Raw genomic sequence first — 26,731 nt, 5'->3', positions numbered from 1 at the left:
TTCCTGCAAAGCAAGTGTGTCATAAGGGGACCTGGGGATCTTTGGCTCTGTCAAGGGCTCCCCAGAGCAATCCTTGTGCCCATGTTTGGAAAGGCTCCCCCATCATGGACCCTCAGGAAGGAACACTCACCCTCTTTCCGTGACACTTACTTGTCTTCCATACTCCTGCCAAAAGCCAAATTCATCGTTCCAGTACCAAACCCACTCAGTGGTGAGGACAAAGTGTGGAGGTTTGGTGAGCGAGGAGGCCGTGGAGAGGCGGCGAGCCAAGGTGGTACCAAACGTCATGGAGTTAAAGTTCAGAAAACCAGTGAGAAAGCTACTGGTGCACATGATCCTACAAAAGAACATGAGAAGTAAACTGAAAACCCACCAGCCACATGGACTCAGATACTCAGCTCCCCCATGGTCTTCTAGATACTCTGCTAGAAGATGTGAACATACATGTGACCTGAACATTTACAAAAATGTGTTGGGGTGGGATGCGGGACCTGCTTTTTAAGATCCATTTTGCTGTGTGAAAATAATAAAATCACAGTAATATGGAAAACCTGTTATCATGACATTCCTTTCACTACACAGAAAACGCTGGTTAAAATATTTTTTAAAATGCATTGCTGAGATGGCAAGAAACAGAAATCCTCAGAAGCCAAAAATAGTTTAACATACATTGAATGCATGTGGGGTGGGCCAGCCCCTGTACGAAGTGCTTTGTACATATTAAGGGATTAAGTCTTCGTAACACTGAAGTTGCAACTTATCCCCATTTCACAGATATGAAAACAGAAGCCCAGGAAGGTTCAGAAACCTGTCCAAGGTCGAACAGCTAATAGATGGCAGAGCTGGGGTTTAAGTCAAGCAGTTTGGCAGAACAGCCTGTACTCTGAGCCACCAGGATCTATTCCCTTTCCAAATGCTGAAGTGCCCCAAGAGCAAAGGGAAGGTCTGGAACCAGACAGGTGAATGAGGACTAAAGCCAGTGGCTGTCCAAGGGCAGTGTCAGTGAGTAACGACAAAACGCCCTATTTTTAGCAGCAATGAGGAAACAGAAAACAAATGTAGGATCTGAATATGGTCAGGGGTCAAATCTCCGAAGAGACACTTCTGCATAAAATCATGATCCTAAAAGACTACATATATCCTTAGTGAAGGGAGGCCAGGAAAGGAATCTGCTTTGCAAAGAAAGTCAGCAAGGAAATTTGCCTGTGTCAGTGTTAGCTTTGGATGGAAAGGAAAAAATTTCCACTGAGAACTCATAAACCACTCAGGCCTCACAAAAGTTAATTCACACTTCATGTGTGAGAATTAACTTGAAAGACTCACCGTGGCAGTTTCCAGAGAAGCAAACACAAATCCCCTCTGGAAGGAATTCACCTTCAACTCAGGCCTCAAAAGAATTTCCACAGGTAAAGTTTCAGCAAACACGGGCTTACAATCAAATAAATCAGGAACAAGACACCATGAGCAAAACCCAGCAAAAACAATCAGTCCACCAAAGACAACAAACATTAGAGTTCTTGGATATAAATATGCAATATGTATGAAGTGTTTTTGAAAGTTAAATTGAGTATCACAAGTATGAGTAAGGATAAAGAAACTATAAGAAACTGGACAGCCACATGTAAAAGTATGAAATTAGAACACTCCCTAACACCGTACACAAAAATAAACTCAAAATGTATTAAAGACCTAAATGTAAGGCCAGACACTATAAAACTCTCAGAGGAAAACATAGGCAGAACACTCTATGACATAAATCACAGCAAGATCCTTTTTGACCCACCTGCTAGAGAAATGGAAATAAAAATAAAAATAAACAAATGGGACCTAATGGAACTTAAAAGCTTTTGCACAGCAGAGGAAAACATCAAAAAGACAACCCTCAGAATGGGAGAAAATATCTGCAAACGAATCAACAAAGGATTAATCTCCAAAATAAATAAACAGCTCATGCAGCTCAATATCAAAACAACAAAAAACCCAATCCAAAAATGGGCAGAAGACTTAGACATTTCTCAACATCACTAATCATTAGAGAAATGCAAATCAAAACTACAATGAGGTATCACCTCACACCAGTCAGAACGGTCATCATCAAAAAATCTACAAACAATAAATGCTGGAGAGGGTGTAGAGAAAAGGGAACCCTTCTTGCACTGTTGGTGGGAATATAAATTGATACAGCCACTATGGAGAAGAGTATGGAAGTACCTTAAAAAACTAAAAATAGAACTACTATATGACCCAGCAATCCCACTACTGGGCATATACCCTGAGAAAACCATAATTCAGAGTCATGTACCACAATGTTCACTGCAGCTCTATGTACGATAGCCAGGACATGGAAGCAACCTAACTGTCCATTGACAGATGAATGGATAAAGAAGATGTGGCACATATATACAATGGAATATTACTCAGCCATAAAAAGAAACGAAATTGAGTTACTTGTAGTGAGGTGGATGGACCTAGAGTCTGTCATACAGAGTGAAGTAAGTCAGAAAGAGAAAAACAAATACTGTAGGCTAACACATATATATGGAATCTAAAAAAAAAAAAATTTTTTTAAATGGTTCTAAAGAACCTAGGAGCAGGACAGGAATAAAGACGCAGATGTAGAGAATGGACTTGAGGACATGGGGAGGGAGAAGGGTAAGCTGGGATGAATTAAGAGAGTGGCATGGACTTATATATACTACCAAATGTAAAATAAATAGATAGTGGGAAGCAGCCGCATAGCACAGGGAGATCAGCTCGGTGCTGTGTGACCACCTAGAGGGGTGGGATAGGGAGGGTGGGAGGGAGACGCAAGAGGGAGGGGATATGGGGAGATATGTATATGTATAACTGATTCACTTTGTTATAAAGCAGAAACTAACACACCATTGTAAAGCAATTATCCAATAAAGATGTTATTAAAATAAATAAAATAAAATAAACTATAACAATGAACCAGGTAGGGCTTCCCTGGTGGCACAGTGGTTGGGAATCTGTCTGCCAATGCAAGGGACACAGGTTTGAGCCCTGGCCCCGGGAGATCCCACATGCCATGGAGCAACTAAGCCCGTGTGCCACAACTACTGAACCTGCGCTCAAGAGCCCACAAGCCACAACTACTGAGCCACGTGCCACAACTACTGAAGCCCGTGCACCTAGAGCCCATGCTCCGCAACAAGAGAAGCCACGAAAATGAGAAGCCTGTGCACCGCAACAAAGAGTAGCCCCCGCTCGCCACAACTAGAGAAAGCCTACACACAGCAAGGACGACCCAACACAGCCAAAAATAAAAACAAACAAATAAATAAATAAATTTATATTAAAAAAAGAATTAACCAGATAACTTTGAAGGAAAAAACAGAACCTTTAGAATTAATATAATAATTAAAAATTTTAAACCGCAATAGATAGGACACAGTGCAACTCAGACAAGGCTGAACTAGTGAACTGGGTGAACAAGTGAAGCAATTCCCCTGCATACAGCAGAGAGAATGAGAGAAGTTAAAAGACATAAAAGATAAAGTAAGAAGATCTTAACATATGTGCAACCAGAAGTTCAGAGAAGCAATACTTGAAGAGATCATGCCTGAGGAGCTTCCAGAATTGATTAAACATAAAGCCTCCCACTCAGAAAGCACAACAAATTATAAGTAGATTAAATAAATATAAATCCACACATAGACAGATCTTAGTGAAACTGTAGCACCAAAGAATGACGAGATATTTAAAGTAGTCAGAGAGAAAAAAGAGATTACCTATCATGATGGGTTGAACTGTGTCCTTACAAAGATATATTCGAGTCCTAACTCTTGGTACCTGTAAATTTGGAAATATGGTCTTCACAGATGCAATCAAGTTATGATGAGGTCATACTCAATTAGCTTGAGCCCTAACTCAATGACTGGTGTCCTTATAAGAAGGAAATTTGGACACAGAGACACATGGGAGAAAGCCATGAGACAACAAAGGTAGAGATTACAGCAATGCAGCTATAAACCTGGGAATGCCAAGGAACACCAAGGACTGCTAACAACCACCAGGAGCTAGGAAGAAGCAAGGAAGGATCTTCCCCTGGAGTCTTCAGACAGAGCATGGCCCTGCTGACACCCTGACTTTGGACTTCCAGCCTCCAGAACTATGACAATAAATTCTTGTTGTCTTAAGTCACCAAGTTTGTGGCAATCTGTTATGGTAGCCCCCCAAAACTAACACATTTATACTGACAGCTAACTTCTAAATAGAAGCAATGGAAGCAGAAAACAATGGAATAATCTTTGAAGAACTGAGAGAAAATACCCAATAAAACTATCTTTCAAGAATGAAGATGAAATAAAAACACTTTCAGACAAACAAAAAATACATCTGCCCCTAGACTCTCACTAAACTAACTTCTAGAAGATGAACTCAAAGGAAAATGATCCTCACGGAAACATATGAACAAAGGAATTGTGCGCAAAAACAAAATGGTAAATCTAAACGTCCATCCACAGATGAATGGATAAAGATGTGGTACATATATACAATGGAATATTACTCAGCCATAAAAAAAGAACAAAATAATGTCATTTGCAGCAATGTGGATGCAACTAGAATGATCATACTAAGTAAAGTCAGAAAGAGAAAGACAAATACCATGGCAGATGTAAGCTTTTATAAATAGAATGGATAAACAACAAAGTCCTACTGTATAGCACAGAAAACTATATTCAATATCCCATGATAAACCATAATGGAAAAGAATATCTAAAAACATGTATATACATATATAACTGAATCACTATGCTGTACAGCAGACATTAGCACAACACTGTAAATCAACTATACTTCGGGGAGTTCCCTGGTGGCCTAGTGGTTAGGATTCCGGGCTTTCACTGCTGTGGCCCATGTTTAATCCCTGGTCAGGGAACTGAGATCCCACAAGCTGTGTGGCGAGGCCAAAAAAAGAAAAAAAAAAAACCTATACTTCAATATGAAATAAATATTGATTAAAAGAAAACATTAAAACAACCAAAATGGTAAACATTTAAATTTAAACAAATATTGACTGTATAAAACAAGGCTAATTTCTAACTTCTGGGATTAAGAAAATAATAGAAGCAATATTTACACAGCACATCTTACATGCCTGGCATTGTTCTGAGTGTTTTACACACATTAATTCTTTTAATTCTCAAAATAACACTTTGATATAGGAACTATTATTTTTATCTACTTGACATATGCAGAAACTGAGGCACAGGACGGCTAAGTACTTTTCCCAAATTCACACAAGTAGTATATAAGTTTGAATGGAACTAGTCAGAATTCAAGTGTTCAAGATTCTTTTACTGTTCAGGAGAATGATAAAAGGTATAGATTAGCTTAAGTTGTTAAACTAAGGTATATTAAGTTACAGGGTCTGTTTTCCAGGGTAATCACTAAAAGAACAGAAATTCACTATGTAACTTCCAAATTAGTAGATGAGGGGGAAAACAAAAAATCAAATGTGGAAACATCTAAGAGAAGATCAAAAAGGGAAAAGAAAAATAAAAAAAGCAGGTCAAATAGCAAAAACCAAAACAGACAGTAGAATAAATAAATTCAAATGTATAGGTAATCACAACAAATGGATAAACCACAATATTTAACTTTTGATTAAAAGAGAAAGATTGTCATACTGAAAAAATAACCAGTTCTACAGTGTTTACAGGAAATATAACTAAAATGTAAACAAAAGAGCTTGAAAGTAAAATAGTGAACAGTAGCTAAAAAAAAAAGCTGGCTTAGTTATATATATTAATATCAAACGAAACAGACTTAAGGCACAAAAGCATTACTGGAAATAAAAAGCATCCACTTTCTATTACTAACAGGCTCAATTTAACAGGAAGATAAAAGTTTTAAACTTCTATATACTTCATAATAGTTTTTAAATATATAAAATAAAAATTGATGGAATTACAAGGAGAACCGACAAATTCATAGTGAATGTTAACATACCTTTGAGTAACTGACACAAGAAGCAGACAAAGAAATCAGTAAGGATAAAGAAGATTAGAACCACACAATTAACACACTTCATCTAACACCACATCCAAAAGACTCTGCATACACAGAATTTTACCAAAACTAACCATGTACTACACCCATAAAGCAAGCCTCAACAAAATTCGAAGAATCTATTATATAGCCTGACCACAATGCGATCCATTTGAATTTAAATTTAAAAACTAATTTTAAAATACACTTAGAAATAAATCATGGGTCATCTAATCTATGAGATCAAAAAAGGAGAAAAGTTTGTTCCTCTAAAAAAGAAAAATATTAGTAAAATTAATAAATCTCTGTAAGATTGATCAAGAAAAAAGACAGGGAAAGAAAAAAGATTAGAACTATAAAAGGGGACAAAATTAAAGATGGCATATACACTAAAAGGGATATTACAAGTAACTTTATGACAGTAAGTTTGAAAATAAATAAAATGAACAAACTCCTAGAAAAAATATCAACTTACCAAGTTGACTCAAGGAAAAACAGAAAACCTGACTGGTCCTAAAACAATTATAAGAAATTGGGTCAGTAATTTAAAATCTTCTCAGGAATTAAACATCAGGCCCAGAAATTTTTAGAAACATGATCATTCAGGAAAAAAATAATTCTAATTTCACAGGATTTTTTCAGGAAAGGAAAAGAATCCATCCCAATCTCATTTTTATGAGGCTAGGAATTTCATAATATAAAAACCAGGCATCATTTATACTGTACACCTGTAACATATAATATTGTACATCAACTATACTTCAATTTAAAAAAACAGGCAAAGACAATATGAAACAATTATAGACCAATCTTATTCAAACGTAAATACAAAAATCTTAGACCAAATACTGGCAATACAAAGCTCACCATCATGTGCATATGTGCATGTGTACACAGGCTAGTATGACTTCAGTCTGGGAATGCAATGGACTTAACATTAGAAAATTAATGCAAATCACTGCGTTAACAAGTAAAGGAGAACAAAACATTGGCTCTTAATTAACATAGAAATAGCACTCAATAAACTTCAATTTCCATACACAACTAAAAAAAAAAAAACTCCTGGCATACTAGGAATAAAACTAGAATTGATTAGCAATGCCAAAGGATCCAAACATTCACACATGCTTAAGGAAAAACATTTTTAAATTACTCCTTTTACAATTAGGAAAAAAAGAAGAAAAGAAAAATCTTCCAGCTATCACCACGTCTATTCAGCACGGTACAGGAGATCTTAGCCACTATAAGAAGACAATAAAAAGAAATAAAATGTGTAAGAATTGAAAAGGAAAAACAAACTGCTATTCACAGATATTAATTTCTATACAGATATTGAGAACATATAGATAACTATACAGATAATTCAAATAAATTATCAGTAGATTCTGAGTTAAGGTATTTTAGTAAAGCTGCAGGATATAAGATAGAAAAGTCAACTGCATTTCTACACATCAGCAGGGAGAAAATACAGCAACAAAAAAATGTAACTAGGGATGTAATGCACAACATGATTAACTATAGTTAATGATGCTGTATGGTAATTTGAACGTTGCTAAGAAAATAAATATTAAAAATTCTCACAAGAAAAAAAATGGGTGGGGTAACTATATGAGGTGCTGGATGTTAACTAAACCTACTGCAGTAATCACTTGGCAATATATACTTGTGTCAAGTCATCGTGCTCTACACCTTAAACTTCTACAGTGTTGTATGTCAATTATCTCTCAAAAAAACTGGAGAAATTTTTTTTGAAAAAGGAAATGAAGAAGCTAATAAATCCCTAAAGAAAAAAAAAATCTAACAAAAGATATACAAGACCTTAATGGAGAAAATTAGAGAACTACTGAAAAATATTAAAGAACGTTTAAATGAGATGCTATCACGTATATGAAGAGAAAGCCTTGGCATCATTATGATGTCAGTTCTCCCCAAACTGATAATAGACAATGCAATTTCAAGTTAAAAAAAATCACGACAGTGTTTTTTGTGAAAACCAACGGGCAGATTTTAAAATTTCTAAAGAGGAGCAAAAGACCAAGAGGCAACACAATTTGAGGAAAAATAAGGTGGGGATTTGCCTTATCACATGCTTAAACGTACTGTAAAGCTCTTCTACATGAGACAGTGTGATGCTGACACAGAGACACACAGACCAATGATACAGAAGAGGCCAGAAACAGATGGGTGTGTATTTGCTAACTCAACACCTGACACAGACAGCATTGAAAACAGGTGTAAAAAAGATGGCCTACTTACAAAAGTAGTACTTAGCATCTAAGTCTGAAATTAAGCTATAAAATGTATTCACATTTTGCCAAATCTGGCTCAGTTTTGGCGGGTTTAAAAATCGACTGACTTCTGGAAATGAATGGTAGAGATGGCTGCACTACAATGTGAATGTGTTTAATGCCACTGAACCTTACACTTAAAAATGGTTAAGATGGTAAATTTTATGTTATGTCTATTTTATCACAATTTTTAAATTTTATTTTTTTGCTGAGTAGAGTTTAAGACTTTTTTTTTTTGCTCTTCTTTCGTCCGTAAGAACATCTTTCTAAAGATGTAGAGTCGAATTACAACATATTAAACAAATCACTTGGAATATTTCTTCTCTATGTGGTTTATCCTTTATCCCATATATATTTTGGTTCATTTGTCTCATTTTGATTTTTGTTTTGTTTTTTTTTATTTACTTTTTGAATACTTCTTTTTTTTTTTACTTTTTTTATCCTAACATTTTATTTATTTTTTTAATGGCTTCTTTCTTTAAAATTTTTTATTTTATATTGGAGTATAGTTGATTAACAACGTTGTCTTAGTTTCAGGTGTACAGCAAAGTGATTCAATTATACATATACATGTATCTATTCTTTTTCAAATTCTTTTCCCCTTTAGGTTATTATAGAAAATTGAGCAGAGTTCCCTGTGCTATACAATAGGTCCTTGTTGGTAATCTATCTTAAATATAACAGTGTATACATGTCAATCCCAAACTCTAAATGTTTTAAATATATTTTTAAAAAGTGGTCTTTGGAAAAACTGGTAATTCATCTGCATAAGAATGAAACTGGACCTACACTTCACCACACGCAAGGAGTGGTTAATACAGTTCTCAAAATGTTAAAAATTTTTAAAGAAAATTCAGGACAAGTATTTTATGGTCTCAGGATAAGGAAGGATTTCTTACGACACAAAAGGTATAGAACCTCCAAAAAAAAAAGAAAAGAAAAAAAGTATAAAACTATAAAGGAAAGAATGGATAAATACTTCTCTTCATTTCATAAGCTGACAGGAGTTCATTTATTTTCAACACATTTAATACTCAGAAACTTGAAGAGTTCCAAAACTAACTAATGAAGAACACAACCTTCCCCCTCAATAAAACAAACTACAAGCACAGACATTTCACAGCAGAAGAAGCATAAATGGCCACTGAACATGTGAAGAGACACTTTCCCTCACCAGGACTCAGGGATATGAAAATGGAGACCTTATTTTACACCGAAGACTAGAAAAGCGCAGACGTCAGACTACACCAAATGTGCAGTACAACCACTGTGGAAAAGAATCTGGCATCCCCTGGCAGAACTGAGGAGGGACCAGCCTACCTCCCAGCAGGCGCACCCCTGAACACCTATCCCAAGGAAGCCTGCGCACACATGGCCCGGGAGGAGCGTCAAGAACAGAGCCCTGAGAGAAGCCTCCAGGCAACAGTCCAGAGTAGCTCCATTCAGATGAGGTTCAAGGACAGGAGAAAGTATCTGTGCTGACAGACTTTGGAACAGCGGTGGTTTACAGGGTGGGCACTGACTGGAAGGGGGCAGGAGGGGACCTTCTAGGTGATGAAAATGATCTACAGCTGGAGCAGAGCGTTGGCTACTGCAAACGTACGTACCTTCCTCAAAACTCACTGAACTATATACTTAATATCTGTGGCATGTCACCCAGTATAAATTTTAACTTAAAAAGCCTCAAAAAAAAAAAAAAAGGAAGAGAAAGAGAAGGGGGAACGTAGGTAAGAGCTGGTTATGTGAGCCACTTAATCTTCTGAAGGGGGATAATTTGTTTCACATGCTTTACCAGTAGCAATTTGCACATAATTGCACCCTAAGCACAAATTTATTTTATCCACTCAAAAAAGGGCTCAAATTCTCTTCTTGGCAACACATTTTAGCAAGTTTAATCCAAGATTTGAAAATAAGGCCACCCAGGACTTCCCCATTTACTCTCAACTGACTAAGTGAAAATACTAGGACATACTTAGGAAAATAAAAAAGGCTGAACAATAAACAGTAGTTCAGCTGTATGACTTTACAGGCAAGGGCTATAAATTTCACAAATGATTGCCTCTTGCTTTTCTGGACTCATCAATGAGGATATATTTACATGATCAATCCCAGCATCAAATAATTCAGAACTTACTTGGTACCCACCCCTTCTCTCCCCATAGCTCCTCCGTGAAAAAAGAGAAAGATGGGGCAACAAGGGCACTAACCACCAGCATGACCATCAACTTCCAATTTCATGCACGGAGCTTCCAGCCTCCTTACTCTGTGTGTGTGCGTCTGTGTATGAAGCCCATCAAAACTAAACCCTTCTGTATCTAAACTTCCCGTACCACACACAAAAGTCCAGGCACAAAGCAGACACAAGTGACATATTTCATACCCGTTTTTCGCAGGATTGCTATAGGCCTCCTCAATAAGGTACATTTTATGCAAATCCTTCCACGTGCCTCCATCTAAGACTTGCCATCGATATGGCAAATGGAAATGAACTCTACTGCACCTATCTGAAATAAAAATATAAAGAAGTGAGCACACTGGCAATACACAGCCTGGCCCAGTCCCACGGTTCGGTATTGTGCTGCCTGCTGACCTGGGAACATTCTGGAAATCTATGAGGGAGCCTTTTTTAATGCAGTCATACCTGAGCATTTAGATACCAAATACTATGCATTTTAGGATATACACTTACCTTTTATGTCTCCCTTGTTAATAGGACATTAAACACATTAAACTGATTTTTAAAAAACTGTGTGTTGGTGGGTTACATTATGTATGAATTTCATGTCATGAGAGTAAAGAAGCTGATCATGAGATAGATGGTCGAAGGCTCCATGTCTGCAGGGGCAGTCTGTCCATGCATTACTGCTATACACGTGACACTTGGATGGGACGTAGTCACACCAGAAATGGGAGCAGGTTCGTCTCTACCAGAACCATCCCAACCCCAGCAGGTCCTACAGCAGGTGGGTCAGCAGTGTGGTTTCAGCCCACCTTGATCTTTCTGGCTGCTAAGTTACTCACCCCTCCTCAATACACCCCACCTCCCGAAGGCATCGTACACACAGCCCGGGTCTACGGTTTCCATCCAACTACTCCCCCATGCCTTCCGTGTGCTCCCGGGGCCTGTACCTCCTAGCACCTCCTGCCCACCTTGCCTTGGCTCATGCCAGCCGCTTACCTGGAATGCTGACCACACCCTCCCTCTACCTTTCAACAGACTGTAAGGTTCTGGTACATCCTGACAGAGGAATGTTGTGAGAGGAAAGAGAGACACAAAAGAAGAGCAATGGGACTCTTCACACTGACACCTGCAGGATTTATACTATTAGGTAGAAAGATACATAGGTGTGGAATGCCTCTATTTGGGTAAAAGAATAGAAAAAACAAGATTAGCCAGACTCGGACTAAATACACATATATGCACACATTATTCCTTGCTGGGGTGGGGGGGGAGATGGGAGGACTGGGTGGCGCAGCACAAAGTTATGAGGAGAGATTTGTTTTGAATTTTGAACCACAAAAATATATAGTCCAAAAAATTAAACATCTAGTTAAGTGAAAAAAGATACAAAAGAGCGTTCATAGAGTGCACCTGTGTAAAGAGAAAGACTAAACATACACACTTGTGCTTGTATAAAATCTTGATGGAAAAATATTCAAGGAACTAGTAATAATGACTGTTTCTGAAGGGAATCTGGGTGCTGGGGAAAAGGGTTGTGGCGAAGACATTTCTTACTGTTTTTTGTACATTTTTAATTCATCTTTCAAAATAATAACAATGAAGCATGGCTAACTTGACACCTGAAAAAAATTAAAATTTTCTAACATCGTACGCAGTCTTTCAGGCAAGTCTTAATGCCACTTCTTTCCCAGAGACCCTGCCAGGGAGCAATGGGGTGGCAGGGACCGGGGAGGAAGTGGGGAGACGGCCTGGGCTTGTCAAAGACCAGGCCTGGGGCCAGGCTGACAGGGCTTAGAGAACAGGAGGAGGGACCCCAACCAAGGAAATCTCTGCCAAGTTCAACCAGGCTAGAAACAGCCCCACTGGGGAGTCAGGATGTCCTGACCTGTCCAGAGTTAGGGCAGGGATGGCTCACACCAGGCCAAATGGAGCCCTCTTAGACTCCTGACCAGGGGTGTGGACAATAAAGTGATAACCAGGGGCTTGAGCTGAAGAGATAAGGCCACAGCTGTGGTCCAGAGGTCACGACCAAATAAGATTCCCTGTTTCCTCCTAAGGGGCACTAAGTGAAATGATGAGGAATGAGTGTTCAGTCGCTCATCTATACAGCCCAGCACAGGTGAGTCCTGGACAACCTGAAGAAAAGGTCTCCTCTTAAGAAGGCACCTGTCAGGGTAGGAGCACCACCCACCCCTCTCCAAGCTGACACTTCCTTGGGAAGGACATAGGGGCCAGGGGAAGGCACTGTGAGGTCTGAGGCTTCTAGCTCTTAATCCAACCTGAGCATGGAGCCCAAGCTGCTCACAAGCTGGCAGGTGCCCTGAGGAGGAGGATGCCACGCAGGCCACTGCAGCCATGAAGATAGCAAGAGCAGAGTCCTAGCTCAGCGCTGGGGGTGTAAAGCCCCTTCTCTGCTACAACTTTCCTGGTCCTTCTGTCCCCTCTCTCAGTTTCCCTCCCTTCTTCCAATGTTCCCCACCTCACTGTTGCACTCCCAAGCCTAGGTTTTCTAGAAGGTTAGTCACAGAAACCAAATCAAATTGGCAAAGTACCCACATCCACATCCCCTGTCTCCCTACTTCCCTTAAAATGACAGATCACAGAGAAGAAGAAATCCAAAAGCACTGGAAAACGGAAGTACCATCAAAAGACCAGAATTACTAAAGAATTCCTAAAAATATGAAGCAGTAAGAACCAAACCAACAAAGAGAGAAAAATACATGCAGAATATGCAGAAGAGAGCCACCCCAGAAGTAGGAAGGAGATGGGGGCTTCACAAACTCAGAGTCAGACGTAACAAGGAGCAAGAAAGACACCCGGACAAGAGCACTGAGAGGAATCAGGACCCAGTGGAGCAAGTGCCCCATCAGTGCCTTGCTTGTGCCCAGCAACCTTGTTCTTTGTCCCATGGAACACGTGGGTGTGGATATAGGGGCTGGAGAGAGAAGCATGCGAGAAAGCCATCAAAGCCCCCGCCCTGACCTTCGAACATACGCTAGCAGCCCCTGCAACCAAGCAAGACTTACCGCCTCTTCCCCATTAAGCCTGGAATCAGAATCGGCCTCCACCAGTAGGCACAGGGATTTGAGTACCAGCATGGGCACACAACCAAGAGCCACCCAACACACGAGGAAAAATAACACAGACAGGCAGCTAACTCACAAAGAATCAACCCCTAAGGAAATAATTTTTGGAGAAAACAGATCAAGAGAAACCACCAGACCTAAACATAAAAGCTAAGCCTATAAACTTCTGGGAAAAAAAAAAACCCATAGGAGAGACATTTTCCTGGGCCTGGAAGAGACAAAGATTTTTAGGGCACAAAAAACACAAACCATTAAAAAATATATTAAAATGGACATCAACATAAAACATATTCTTCCAAAGATACTGTAAAAAAAAAAATGAACATGAAAGACAGACTGGGAGAATATATTTTCAATACCGATATCTGACAAAGACATGAATAAAGAATATTCAAAACTACCAGAAGTCAATAATGAGAGATCAAACAACCCAATAAAAAAATGGGCCAAACAGTCACAAAAGACCATACGTTGTATGATTCCATTTATATGAAATATCCAGGCAAACCCAGAGACATAATGTAAATGCCAGGAGCTGGGGGGAGGAAAGAATGGGTAGTGACTGCTAATGGTTATGGATTTCTTTGGAGGTGATGAAAATGTTCTAATATTGACTGTGATGATGGTTGCACAACTCTGACTATATTAAAAACCATTAAATGGGTGAATTGTATACTATATGAAATATACTTAATATCTTAACAAAATTGTTATCTGCCTGTAAAATAGGCAAAAGATTTAAACAGATACTTCACAGAAGACATACAAATGGCCAACAGGCACATGAAAATAAATGTTAAATATCATTACTCATCAGGGAAATGCAAATGAAAGCCACAACGAGATATTACTCATTTGCTAGGACGGCTAAAATTTATAGGACTGACAATACCAAGTGTTGGCAAGGATGTAGAGCAACCAAAACACTCACACACTGCTGGTGAGAAGGCGAAATATATCCACTTTGGAAGACAGTCTGGCTGTATCTCGTAATGTTAAACACACATTTATCATATGATCAGACATTCCACTTCTAGGTCTTTACCCAAGAGAGGAAGATATACATCCACATGAAAACTTGTACATGAATACTAATAGAGGCTTTATTTATAAAAGCCCAAAACTGGAAACCCAAATGTTCATCAACATATAAATGGATAAACAACTTGTAGTTAATCCATGCAACGGGAGAATACATGCTGTATGATTACATTTATATAAAATTCTGGAAAACACACATCTACTCTACATCAACAGAAAGTAGATCAGGATTGCCTTGGGTCGGGAAACTGGGGGGTGAGGATCGACTGTATAGGGGCATAAGGGGAATTTTTGGAATGAGAGAACTGTTCCGTATCTAGATTATAGTGATAGTTACAGGGGCAAACATACTTACCAAAACTCAAAGGGTATACTTAAAATGGGTGCATTTTATTGTATGTAAATTATAACTAATAATGTTGATTTTTAAGACTATATATATATACACACACACACACACACACACACACATATATGTATATATACAGCACATATTCCTTGACCTAGTATTCCATTTCCAGGAATCTATCTATGGAAATACACATGTGTACTCAGATGCTCAAGGGAAAAAAATCACTCTCATCAAATACTACAAAGTTGTTTTTAAAATCCCAGTAGACATACACATACATACTAATGTAGAAAAAATCTCAAGGACACACCATTAAGTAAAAGAAGCAGATTAAATATGTGCATGTTCCCATCTGTTGAAAAATATGTGAAACAAATATGACCACACGTCACATGTTTACCTTCAGAGAAGGCTGAAGGAAGACTTCAGACTTTACTCTGTATCATTTCACTCTTTTACAAAGTGAAAGTATTCATGAATTGCTTGGGTAGTTTTTAAAGACTGAAAACAAAACAGGAAGTTTTGGTGTTTGTTTTTTTTTTTTTAAGCAGAGTCACCAAATTTGAGAAGGAATCTTTCTTCAATCAAAGCCCAGGACAGCAGCAAGAACAAAGGTTTAGTGAAAATACAGTCTCACACCCACACCCACACAAAAAACAAGATTTGCTACTTCTGATAAAAGAGAGAATGTGGAGAGAAACCCCAAACTTAAATAAATACTCATCCCCCAAGAGTGAACACAGGTGTCTCCTCCTGAGGGAGGGCATTCCTAGGTTCTAAGGTATCTCTGAGACTACAACCTCCCTCCATAAAGGACACTAGACTGGGCATCCAAGTGCCTTTGCAGGTCTCTGACCTCACGCTACGTTGACCAAGGGGCAACACTTGACACTCATTTGCTGCATGAACCAAACAGTCATGCTCCCCATCTACAGTTTGATCTTTAGAAACTCAAGTAGTTCCTACCACCCTCAACTCCTCAACAAAATCACTGAAGTGCCACCAGCTCACAATTAAGATGGCCTGACCCTCTCTGGACGGGGGGGAGAGGACCTCGAGGGGTGGTGTCAGAGCAGAGCTCTGGGAACCAGAAGCAGTTATCCCGCCCACAAGTGGATGAAGGGGTTTCCCCTGACTCACCTTGAAAGGTACAACGTTTCCAGATATGGAACAAGCAAATCTGATCACTCTCCTCTTGGCTGGCAGTGTTTGGGGACACAGAACCTGCATCTCTTCTTTCTACAAAGAAACACTGCAAAGATGTATCACAGATGCTTCTGACACGGGGTTGGGGTAGTTCAAGGTACAAAGGAGAGAAAAAAGGATTCATTCATTCCCTCTGCACGAGGCAAAAGTGGGCAAGGCAACCTCACAAAATCTTAAAGTTCTGGATGAAAGGACCCTCAGACATAAGGTGGGCCCTCTGCTTTTTAGGGAGGAATCAGGGAGCCCAAGGTCACAGGGCTGCTTGCCAAATCCAGGATGTCATTGTTGGGGGCTGGGGGTGAGTCTTTTCTCAACTCTGGCTGTGCACCCAATTCACTAGGAGACCTGTTTAAAAATAGAAGTGCCCGGCTCTACCTCAGATTGACTCAATCAGAAGCCTTCAACCGTGGAACCTGGGACACTTTTTTAATAGGGGGGAACCACTAACCAACACATTTTCCTTCTGTATCTACTGATGTGATGAGCCCAGAGAGCAAGTGAAGGCTGCATTTTATAAACTAGATTTGATTGCAAAAGCAAATACTTGTCAATGAACTATTAGAATCGGGTGCCAATACCAAGAAAAAAAAAACAATAAACAGAAAGCCCACAATTCACAATGAAACCTAATTTAGGTTAATTATAAAAATTGTAGGGACTTCCCTGGTGGCGCAGTGGTTGAGAGTCCACCTGCCGATGCAGGGGACACGGGTTCGTGCCCCGGTCTGGGAAGATCCCACATGCGGTGGAGCGGCTGGGCCCGTGAGCCATGGCCGCTGAGCCTGCGCGTCCGGAGCCTGTGCTCCGCAAGGGGAGAGGCCACAACAGTGAGAGGCCCGCATACCGCAAAAAAAAAAAAAAAAGAAGTCACCGTAATGAGCTCACACACAGCAATGAAGACCCAATGCAGCCAAAAATAAATAAAAATAAATAATTTTTTTCAAATATTGTAATATAACAAGAGCGTGCAAGTGCTCTCAAAGTTTACCTTTACTAGAAGTGCTTCAATGAGCCATTACCTAATAATTACACTTCAGTGGGCCCCAACTGCCAACCATATAAGCATATAAAACTCATTAGCAAACCCTCCCTATTTTGTTATTCATCTTCCCTTGTTGTTTTATAGGCCCCTCAGACAGCCACAGGCTGCACCTTAAAACCCACACCTGTGGAGCCTTAGAGCTGGCCTCCCTCTCCCCCCAGGCGCAGGTATCCTCCCCTCCCTTTCTAACAAGGCCATAATCCAATTGACACTTTTAACAAACTACTTAAAGCAAAACCTGTTTGCTTCTAGGCTTCTTACTGTTGAAAGAAACTAACCAAAAATAATTGAAGAAAATGTAAAGAAAAAACATATGACAAGGACAACTTTCAAATATAAAAATCAGGTAAGATTAGAGTGATGTTTGTTTGCTGGTCATCCTGGCACTGGTATTTTAGGAAGTATTCTATTAAAAATCCTAGATTATCACTACAGCTAACAAGTTAGGGGGGAGCCACGGCTCTCAGTCACTAAGGTATAAACAAGGCCCAGGACAGTGGCCAGCACATGGCCAGGACTCAAATTTGTTGAATGAGAAAATGGATCATCAGAATGGCCAGCCTACAGCACATACTGTGAAAATCCAAAGGACACCAAGGCATCACAGCCTCCCTGAGGGACCATGGTATTCACGTCCCAACCAACAGGTACTCAAGAAATGCTTATTAAATAAACAATCTCTGTTCAAAATCCCCCCATTTGCCTGTCACTAAGCTTGATATTTCTCAAAAAAATTTTTTTAAAAAGTGTCCTGACAGATTCATCCATTCAACAAATGTCTCAGTGCCTACTGTGGTCGGCACTGTCTAGAGATGAGCGGTGAACAAAGTCAATCTGCAGTGACGAAAAAGATCCATTCATGTCAAGAAGAGAGCTGAAATTAAAATATGCTTCATTCAAAAATAGTAAATAAAATATGCTTCACTCACTCATTAAAAAATATATATATAAACAGAATGCAATGCAAAGGATGGCCCCAGAGTTGTACAGCATGGCATTAACTCTGGGGTCCCTCACTGGAAAACAAGCTCTCCAGGGGGGCAGAGGGAAGACTGGATAGGGAGAAGCAGCATCTCCCATCTCTGTGCAGACGAGGCCCGGAGAGAATTCACCCACCCTCCGACACCAGTCGGCATTTGTTTAGAATGTCTTGCTCGTTCACAGCTCTGACTTCAACTCATCTTCACAGGCCCCACTGGCCAGGAGGGGATGGCCAACTGCATTTTACTAGAAGCAGCACAGACTTGCCCAAAGTCACACATGCCATTTAGCGGTCAGCTGGCATCCAGGAGCCCCAGCCCAGAGCCTTACCAGAAGTCCCCTGTGACACATAGGGAGAAGGCTGCACTCTGATGGAGGGAGAGCTCTTATTCTTGATGTCATGAGCATTTCTGTAAATGGAAGGCAGCCTGCTCACCAGCTCTGACCTCATGCCCAACTTCTCCAGTTTTTCCAGGTTCTCAGCATTAGAGAAATCATGGGATCTCTTACAGCCAGTGCCAAACTTGCATTCACCCTGTGAAAAATACTGGCAGATGTGGAGTTTGACACATTGCTTTTTAAAGGAACAAGAGCCATAGGGTCCATGTCCTTTGTTGTAATGAAGGCAGATCTGTTAACAGAAAAGGAAAAAAGACAGCAGCTTAGAAAGGCCTCACACAACACCACCTCCTTACTGAGCCTACTACTACTTCCTACTAGAGAAAGAGGTTCCTCCAGAGACCTAGCCAAGGCTGCGATCCCATCGCGACACTGGTCGCACAGCTCTGAGAACACCCCTCACTCTAGATGGACGCCGCTAGCACATGCCCTTGGTAAATGGGACCCGGGGAGGACAGCGGACTGCTCAGAACAAGCCCCTCCACCGGGAAAATCCAAAGTACATTCAGCTGATCAGAGCTGCTCCCTTCACATGAAACAACATTTTAATGTAACTCACACAACAAACCTTACACTACTAACAAACCTTACACGCTACCTACCCCTGCCCCCACTGATTCACCAACTCTGTCTAACTCAGGGCCCAGTTTCTCCCAACACTTTTTTTCTCCAATTCTAGGTCAAACAGGCTCTGAGGGTTTAAAGTATCTTCAAGAAAGCCAAATACAGCCCTTTCATTTCCCAAGTGCAAAATGAGACTCAGAGAAGCTAACAGGCTTGCCCTGGGTCACACAGCTGTCTAACACACCTGGCACATACAGTACCTGCTGGACTGGGTTGTTGGTAAGGTGGGGCTTGAACTTGAATCAACTGTTCCTTTTCCTCTACATTCCACGTTCTTGGAGATGGGAACTAAACCAGAGACCACCAAGGGCCCACTCACTCAACTCACAGGCATTACACTGAACAGAGGGCTACAGAACCCAGGCCCAGATCAGCAGGGGGTCCCTTCTGGAAATGGAAGCCCCGAGGGAAAAGATCAGAGGGAGCTGGGCCCTAACCTTGATCCTGCCACTTACAAGCTGTCTGACCTTGGGCAGGCCACTCACCAGCTCTGAGATTCCATTTTTTAATCCCCCAAATGGGAATAATGCCACCTACATTGCTGGGCTATTGTGAGAATTAAATAAGAAATATACCAAGTGACTAATACAATGCCTGGAACACAGTGGGTGCTCAACTCATGGTGGCTGCCCCCAAGTGGTCAACTGATAAGGGGGCTAGCCTGAGAGTAGCGGACCTGGCAGGAAAGCTGCCCTGGATCTGAGCTTTTGGTCACAGCCTCCATGTGTTGGCAACTGTGTCCTGAAGCACCCCACACACCCCAGGAGACAGAGGCTGCGCATTCCAGGCCGGTCACCTGCTGATTCAGTTCTCATACCACTAACAAGGTGATCACTCCAAAAAGTTAATGCCTACCCTCCCAACACAACCTCGTCCCAAATCCTGCCTGTGACACAGGAGGCTGTATGGCTGAGCCTCCACCTTCGCATTTCTCTCTCCCCTCGCCCTAAGTCCAGGTCGTGCCGACTTACACACTGTGCCCTGACCAGGTAGGCTCCCTGTTCTCTGCCCCCCTCTTCCCACACCTTCATCCTTCACTCACCCTCCAGCACCCAGAGCAGGCACCATCTACTCCAGGGCACCTTCCCCGGTGCCCAAACTGTGCCCCCGAGACCAGAGCACTGACTCCCGCTAAAGCACCTACAACAGCACCTTGCTATCATCCGCCGATGATATCATCCGCTACTGTCCCACCCAGTAGCTGTGCCCCCCGGAAGAGCAGAAAGGGTCTTTCACCTCCTTACCACCAGTGCCTTGTCTGTAACGGACTGTCAATAAAGGTTAGGTGAATTAAATCTATACTAGTTTTCAAAAGGCAAAGGAAAACACTTAATACCTGTTATGTGCCAGTCATTTGCTATGTAGCGTCCTTCTCAAATGGGAGGTTTCAACTGAGTAATAAGGAAGCACTGTCATTAAAATATATCCATCTAATCCCTGTTGCCTCATCCAAGAAGCAGTGCCAGAGCATCCCACAGAACCTGTGCTGGCCACAGAACCACCACTCAGGTCTGCCACAGAGCACAGGCAACTCTCGGCCCAGCCGCTGCGCTTTGCAGCCGCCCTCTTTACACAGAGGGCGCTCCCAAGCGCTGCTCTCAGCCAATGACCGGGCAGGTTGTTCTGGGGAGACACAGGATGCCAACCAACAGGGACTTTAGCTCAGAACTTTTCGCTGTCTGGGTAGAAGCTTCCTGAGAACTGCACTGCAGTCAGGGTCTCTTCCTACCGGGTCCCTTTCCTTCCCCTTCTCCTGCCACAGATGTCAGAGCACCAACACCAGCTGAAGCCTTCCCCACCTTCTTCTGCTCCCTCCCCAATAAATCTCTCACACTTCCAATCCCACCTTGGTGTCCACTTCTCTTAGGACTCAAGCTAGTCCATGACCATTGCAGTGAGCTTCAAAACAAGTGGGTGGTTACGGTCTGAAGTGCAGTATGAGAATTCACATCAACCCAAGTTAGAAAACTTCCCCACAGACCTCCGGGGTCTTGTGGCACCTGCATTTTTCTAAGTCCTGCTAGACAGGGACGGGCCAGCTAGAATCTCTCACTCCCTTCGCTCTGTGTAACAACTGGCTGCAGCCACTGGCCAAACGGGCTCCCCCAACCTCACAGAAGCCCTGCAAAGGAGGTACCAGCCCAAGTGACATGGAGGGAAAGGAGGCTTCAAGAGGGAGCAAGGTTGGCACAAGATCTCAGGGCTAAAACTCAGCAGAGCCAGGAGCTCAGTCCAGGTCTCCCTCCAGGCAGACCCCAGCGATCACAGTGGGGCCCTTGGCCTCTCTTCCGCCATGTCTTCCTGTCTCCCCACCTCCTGGTCCCTCCCTCATCACTTACACTCAGGCCCACCCTCTCCTGGCACTCACCTCCGGCAAGAGCAAGGGGTCGTTCTGTAACAAGAGCACGCAGAGCTCACTGAAGCTGAGGTGGTCCACGCCCTGAGTTTTCAGCACGCGCGTGTTGTGTTCGGACGTCAAGTTGTGACCGTTCCTACAGTCCTTCCTGCAAAGAAGCAGGGCTAGGGTCACAGTTGAAACGTCTCCCCAAAACCCTTACGTTGAAGTCCTAACTCCCGGTACCTCAGAAGTGACTGTATTTGGAGTCTTTCAAAAAGGTGATTAAGTTAAAATGAGTTCACTGGGGGGCCTAATCCAATCTGATCGGTGTCCTTATAAGAAAAGGGGATCAGGACACAGAAGGAAGACCATGTAAAGACACAGGGAGAAGAAGGCATCTGCAAGCCAAGGTTGGTGTCGGGAGACACCAACCTGCTGACACCTTGAACTCTGACTTCCTAGCCTTGAGAACTGTGAGAAAATAAGTTTCTGTTGTTTAAGCCACCCAGTCTGTGGTACCTTGTTAAGGCAACCCAAGCAAACTAATACAGCTGGTAAAATCAATCTTTAAGAAAATTTTTCAGGAATAGTTCCTGACATTATTTAGAGGCACCAGAGAAAACCAGCATGTCTATGCCATGAAAAATCATAGTGCTTATTTACAAAGGAAGAGATGGTGCCTTGCAAGCACCTCTCAGCAGGTTTTTGATAACAATGATGGAGCCATTCCCCCAGAGTCACAGCATGCCAGTCTCTGGGCACTTACTGGCATTTAACATTGGCTGAATAAATGAGTGTGGATACAGGCGTGTACACACACACACACACACACACCACACACACACACCCCACTACTGAGGCCCAGCCCTTTTTTCTGCTCCCCTCCTGCATTCTTTTGATCAACAAGCCCCTCCTGAACACTCTCTGTGAGCCAGGCACTGGCACCATGCCCCAATGATCCAAAGATAAGCCTTCAAATGATCACCTGAGTCAACAGGACCCAGAAGAGTCAGGTAAATAGCATTTGCTTGACTCAAGACACTGCCATACCTATGATAAGCACCTCAAAAGAAAATTGAACCCCTGGATCTACTCCCCCAAACCTGCACCTCCCATGGGCTCCCCCATCTTAGTAAAGGGCAACTTCCCTCTTCCACTGCACAGGCTGAAAACCCTGGAATCATCCAACTCCTCTCCTCTCTCTAGTGGAGACACAGACATTGAGATGACTCTAAAATGCTGTGGGAAATGCAAGGTCAGCTATGATCAGGATGCATCAGCGCAGAGAGGGGGCACCTGAGCCTGAGAGAAGTGGGGGAAGCAATCAAGGGATGGTGCCTGGAAGGTATAAAACCTGAGCCAAATACTTAGGGTTGAGGAACCAGGCACGGAGAGCAGGGAAGAACATTCTAGGCAGAGGGGCTTGGTAATTACGATGATGATGATGGCTACTAAAACTCATTGGGCATTTACCACAAACCAGGGTTTGCCTAAATGTTTCGTGAGTTAACTCGTACTGTCCTCAACAAGCCTATAAGGTGGGTAATACTATCCCATTTTGCAGATGAGGGAACTGAGGCTCAGATAAAAACTAATTTGCCCAAGATCACTCAGCGGGCAAGGAGCAGAGCCAGGGTAGAGACAAGGCAGGCTTGCCTTGGAGCTGGGCTCTGAACCACTGTGCTCACTGCCCCCTAAGCACAGGATGGAATTGGGGACCTGGGACCCTCCCCAACTGTCGCCAATGAACAAAAGCAGCAGTGATGATCTACTTCTGAGACAGCTGACCCTGTGGTTGAGGAAGACAAGTAACTTCGCAGGGAAAGTATAGAATGTGCAGCTGACTACACCCACTCTCCCTTATGCAACCCAGAAACAGCCAGAGAAGGAAGGTTCAACAAACTGTCCTGTGTAAACCACAAGGAAGAGGGAAAAAAGAAGAAAACTCCGGATCATCCAGGCCAGTAAATACCAGATTTCCAAGACAAATAAAATCTGACCCCAAATTTTGGGAATTAGCCTAATAGGGCTGCCATCTTTACTTTACCCACTACGGACATTAATAAGGCCCACCAGTGGTCCCCGTCATTAGGTCCCTCCATCCGCCATTTATTGTGTCTGCCTTCCTCTCCAGGTGTGCCCGGCCTTCCAGCCCGGAGGTGCTGCCTCTCCACCAGCCCCCCTGCAGGCCAGACTGCCCCAGGGCTCCCTCCACTCTCAGCCTCCACCTGGATCAAACCCATTCCTGGTGCTGCAGCCATGGCATACACTGCCCAGCAAGTCCCAAAACTAGCATCTCAGGGCCCTGGTGATCCTCCCAAGCTTCAGAGCTGGATAGCTACCCGCTGGGCACACTTTGAAACAAAACCCTCTCCCGCTCTCTGTCAACAGTAAGAAAGGGAAGTCAGCTCTGTGTCAACACTAATAAAGAAAAATGAGTCATCGCCTCTTGGATCCTGTCACCACCCTCTCACCAACTCTCCCAAATTCCTCACACATACGTCCCTTCCTCTTCAGGGTATTTCTGGGCAGCTGCTTCCCAGGGATCACATCTCCCAGCTCCCCCTGCACCCAGGCAGAGTCATGAGACATCCTGTGGTGCAGGTGCCATGGACAGACAGATAGCTACCATTCCAGACCTGGCCCACAAAAACCTCTCACCAGCTCTCTACTTCCCATCTCCTCCACCTGCTCCTTGGAACCTGATACCCAGATGGCCTTAGGAGCCATGGGTTGAGGAGGGGAGAGTCTAGGTCCGCCAGCCTGGGTCCCTAAATGACTGCGTGCATCCAGGTCCCTAACCCATGCTGACGATTAAACCTTACTCTTAGACCTGATGTGAGCAACAAATAATGCCCACCATGTTACGGCAGAAAAAAGAAAAGAAACTAATTCTTCTAAATAACGGGGCTAGCTTCCAAACAGGTCTGCATCACATCCTCCTCTAAATAAGCACCCGCACCACTAAGATCTCTTCCTCAAACGCACAGCTGATGGCTACTCGCCTGCCATTTGACGGGCCCCATCACCTTCAGGGTGAGGTCCAAATTCTTTAGCATTAACCTCATTAATCCACTCCACAAATCTCACTGAGCACCTGCCAGGCGCAGAGCACAGAGCTGAGGGCCGGAAAAGGCCAGCCAGGGCCAAGACAGAGGGGCCTCTGCTCTCCGAGTTTTCAGTTCTACTGAAGGAATGCGCGGCCATGACGGGCGCTACGAGAAAAGTAAACAGAACAATGTGATGGAGAGGAAGAAAACTGATGCCTGAGTCCTGAACGATACAGCAGGCAAACCAGGAAAGGCGGTCCAGGAGAGCAGAGGTCACGAGATAGACTGGGAGTGTTCCCGGACCAGAAGGGCTTCAACGGAGGGGACCAGGATGGAGGGCCGGCAGGGACCAGTTCCCTGAGGGACACGGGGGGCGACGGTAAGGAGCTTGCATTTTATTCTAAATGCAGCAGAAGCCACTGCCGGCTTGTAAGCAAGTGAGAAAGGTTTCAGAAGAGTCCTTCGGCTGCTGGGCACAGAGCCCGCCTCTGCGTGGGCCCTCACGGCCAGCTCTGGAGCCCGGGGCGCTCTGGAGCTCCGAGCAGAAGTCAGCCGCAGCCCCTTTCCTTCTGGAGCGCCCTCCCTCTTCCCTCGGCCAACGCTCTCCAGCCCCACCCCGGTACTGCCCCTCCCAGGGTGTCCCACCCCCTGCTGGGCTCTAAGTCGCTCTCCGAGAGCGCAGGGGCCCAGAGGACACCGCTCGACGCGGAGTCCGGCGCACAGTTCCGGGTATTCAGTAAATGCTCGATAAATGTTCGCTGAAGGGGATTCCGGGGAGAGGCCAGGGAACAGCCACCTCACTGTCGCCCCCGAATTTACGAAGGGCCAAGACCGGGCTGGGAGCGAAGAGGCCCTCTCCCCTCGTCGGGCTCCGGGGCGCGGCGCCTTACCTGTCCCTCAGGATCTTGCACTTGCCGTAGAACACGAACTTGCAGAGGTGCAGCTGAGCGCAGAGCCCCACGCAGCTCGGCTTCGAGCCCTGGTACGCGCTGCACACGCGCAGCGGCGATACGGCCAGCACCAGACGCTCGACGGCCGCCGCGCCGTCCCCGGCCGCCCGCCGCGCCACCGCCAAGCGCCCGCGCTCCCGCAACAGCCGTTCCAGCACGTCCCCGCCGACGCTCGCCCGCAAGCGGCGCCGCAGCTCCTCCAGCTCCAAAGCGCCCCCGGCCGCGCACAGCGCCTGGGTCACCTCACGGAGGAGGGAGTCCGGAGCCATGGCCGTCGAGCCAGGGACTGGAGGGGCGTGGGCGGTTCCCGCGAGGTGGAGACGCCGGCCGGAAATGAAACCGAAAGCTCCTCAGGGCCTGGGGGGAAACAGAATCCGGCCTCGCCACGCCCCCGGCCCGCAGCTGAGCGGGGCTCGGCGCCTTCCGGCCCCAGCGCCCCCAGCGGCTCTAGGCCTCACGCCCTCCCCGTCGGAAGTCCGCAGCCGCTTCTTTGGCGTCCCGGGGATTCGTCGCCGGGTCCCTCAAAGTGGTGAAAGAATAAGAGTCACCACAGCCTTGGGGGCCGCGCTCGGCGTTCTCGAAGCGCCTTCGCCTGGACGAGGGGGGTGGGGCCGCCCGGGAGCGCGCGCCGCCCCCTCAGAGTCCGGGCCTCGGGAAGTAGCGCGGCTAGCTGACCCCGCACCTTTGCCCCCGGCGCTAGGCGGAGCAACAGGGAACGCCCACCTGCCAACGGCCGGGCGGCGTCGCGGAAGCTGAACTCAAGACGACGCTCAGGGAAACTGGGAAGAGGAACAGGGGCTTCGCCAGGGGAAAGCAATCACGCTGAATTGGAAAACGGCCTTAAGTGTTAGCCTTCTTTTCAGTGCAGGCAGTGAATCCCTTATTTTAAACATGAAAGAGTATATCCTTTTAAAAATAAAAGCCGTTTCTCCCCCCCCTGCTGAGTGAAGATGGAATATTAAAGGCCATTGGGGGCACGGGGACCCTCACAAGCGTCGCTGATGGAAATGTGAAGTGTTAGAGCCCTTTGGGAAAGTAATCCCGGAATAGTTATTAAAATGTTTAATGGGGCTTCCCTGGTGGCGCAGTGGTTGAGAGTCCGCCTGCCAATGCAGGGGACACGGGTTCGTGCCCCGGCCCGGGAAAATCCCACATGCCGCGCGCGGAGCGGCTGGGC

At 44.1% G+C, this 26,731-nt stretch overlaps 1 protein-coding gene across 1 annotated transcript in view; it reads right to left on the bottom strand.

Annotated features, from left to right (window-relative positions):
• PARP12 (poly(ADP-ribose) polymerase family member 12) overlaps nucleotides 1-26,278 on the bottom strand; it is a 44,627-nt gene extending 18,349 nt beyond the window's left edge. Inside the window, exons 1-6 of the mRNA XM_024742511.1 lie at nucleotides 25,495-26,278; nucleotides 21,585-21,720; nucleotides 18,524-18,824; nucleotides 16,105-16,203; nucleotides 10,684-10,807; nucleotides 151-337 (exon numbers count right to left, since the gene is read on the bottom strand). Of these exons, the coding sequence (XP_024598279.1) occupies nucleotides 151-337; nucleotides 10,684-10,807; nucleotides 16,105-16,203; nucleotides 18,524-18,824; nucleotides 21,585-21,720; nucleotides 25,495-25,823 (1,176 nt within the window). The 5' untranslated portion in view covers nucleotides 25,824-26,278. The remainder of the gene's footprint in view (nucleotides 1-150; nucleotides 338-10,683; nucleotides 10,808-16,104; nucleotides 16,204-18,523; nucleotides 18,825-21,584; nucleotides 21,721-25,494) is intronic.
• Between the last annotated feature and the right edge of the window lie 453 nt (nucleotides 26,279-26,731).

This window comes from Neophocaena asiaeorientalis, unplaced genomic scaffold (assembly GCF_003031525.2).
Source record: "Neophocaena asiaeorientalis asiaeorientalis breed wild unplaced genomic scaffold, Neophocaena_asiaeorientalis_V1.1 scaffold598, whole genome shotgun sequence".
In the NCBI taxonomy this organism is placed as follows: domain Eukaryota; kingdom Metazoa; phylum Chordata; class Mammalia; order Artiodactyla; family Phocoenidae; genus Neophocaena; species Neophocaena asiaeorientalis.
Note: the sequence above shows the minus strand (reverse complement) of the source record. Positions and strands in the feature narration are given on the sequence as shown.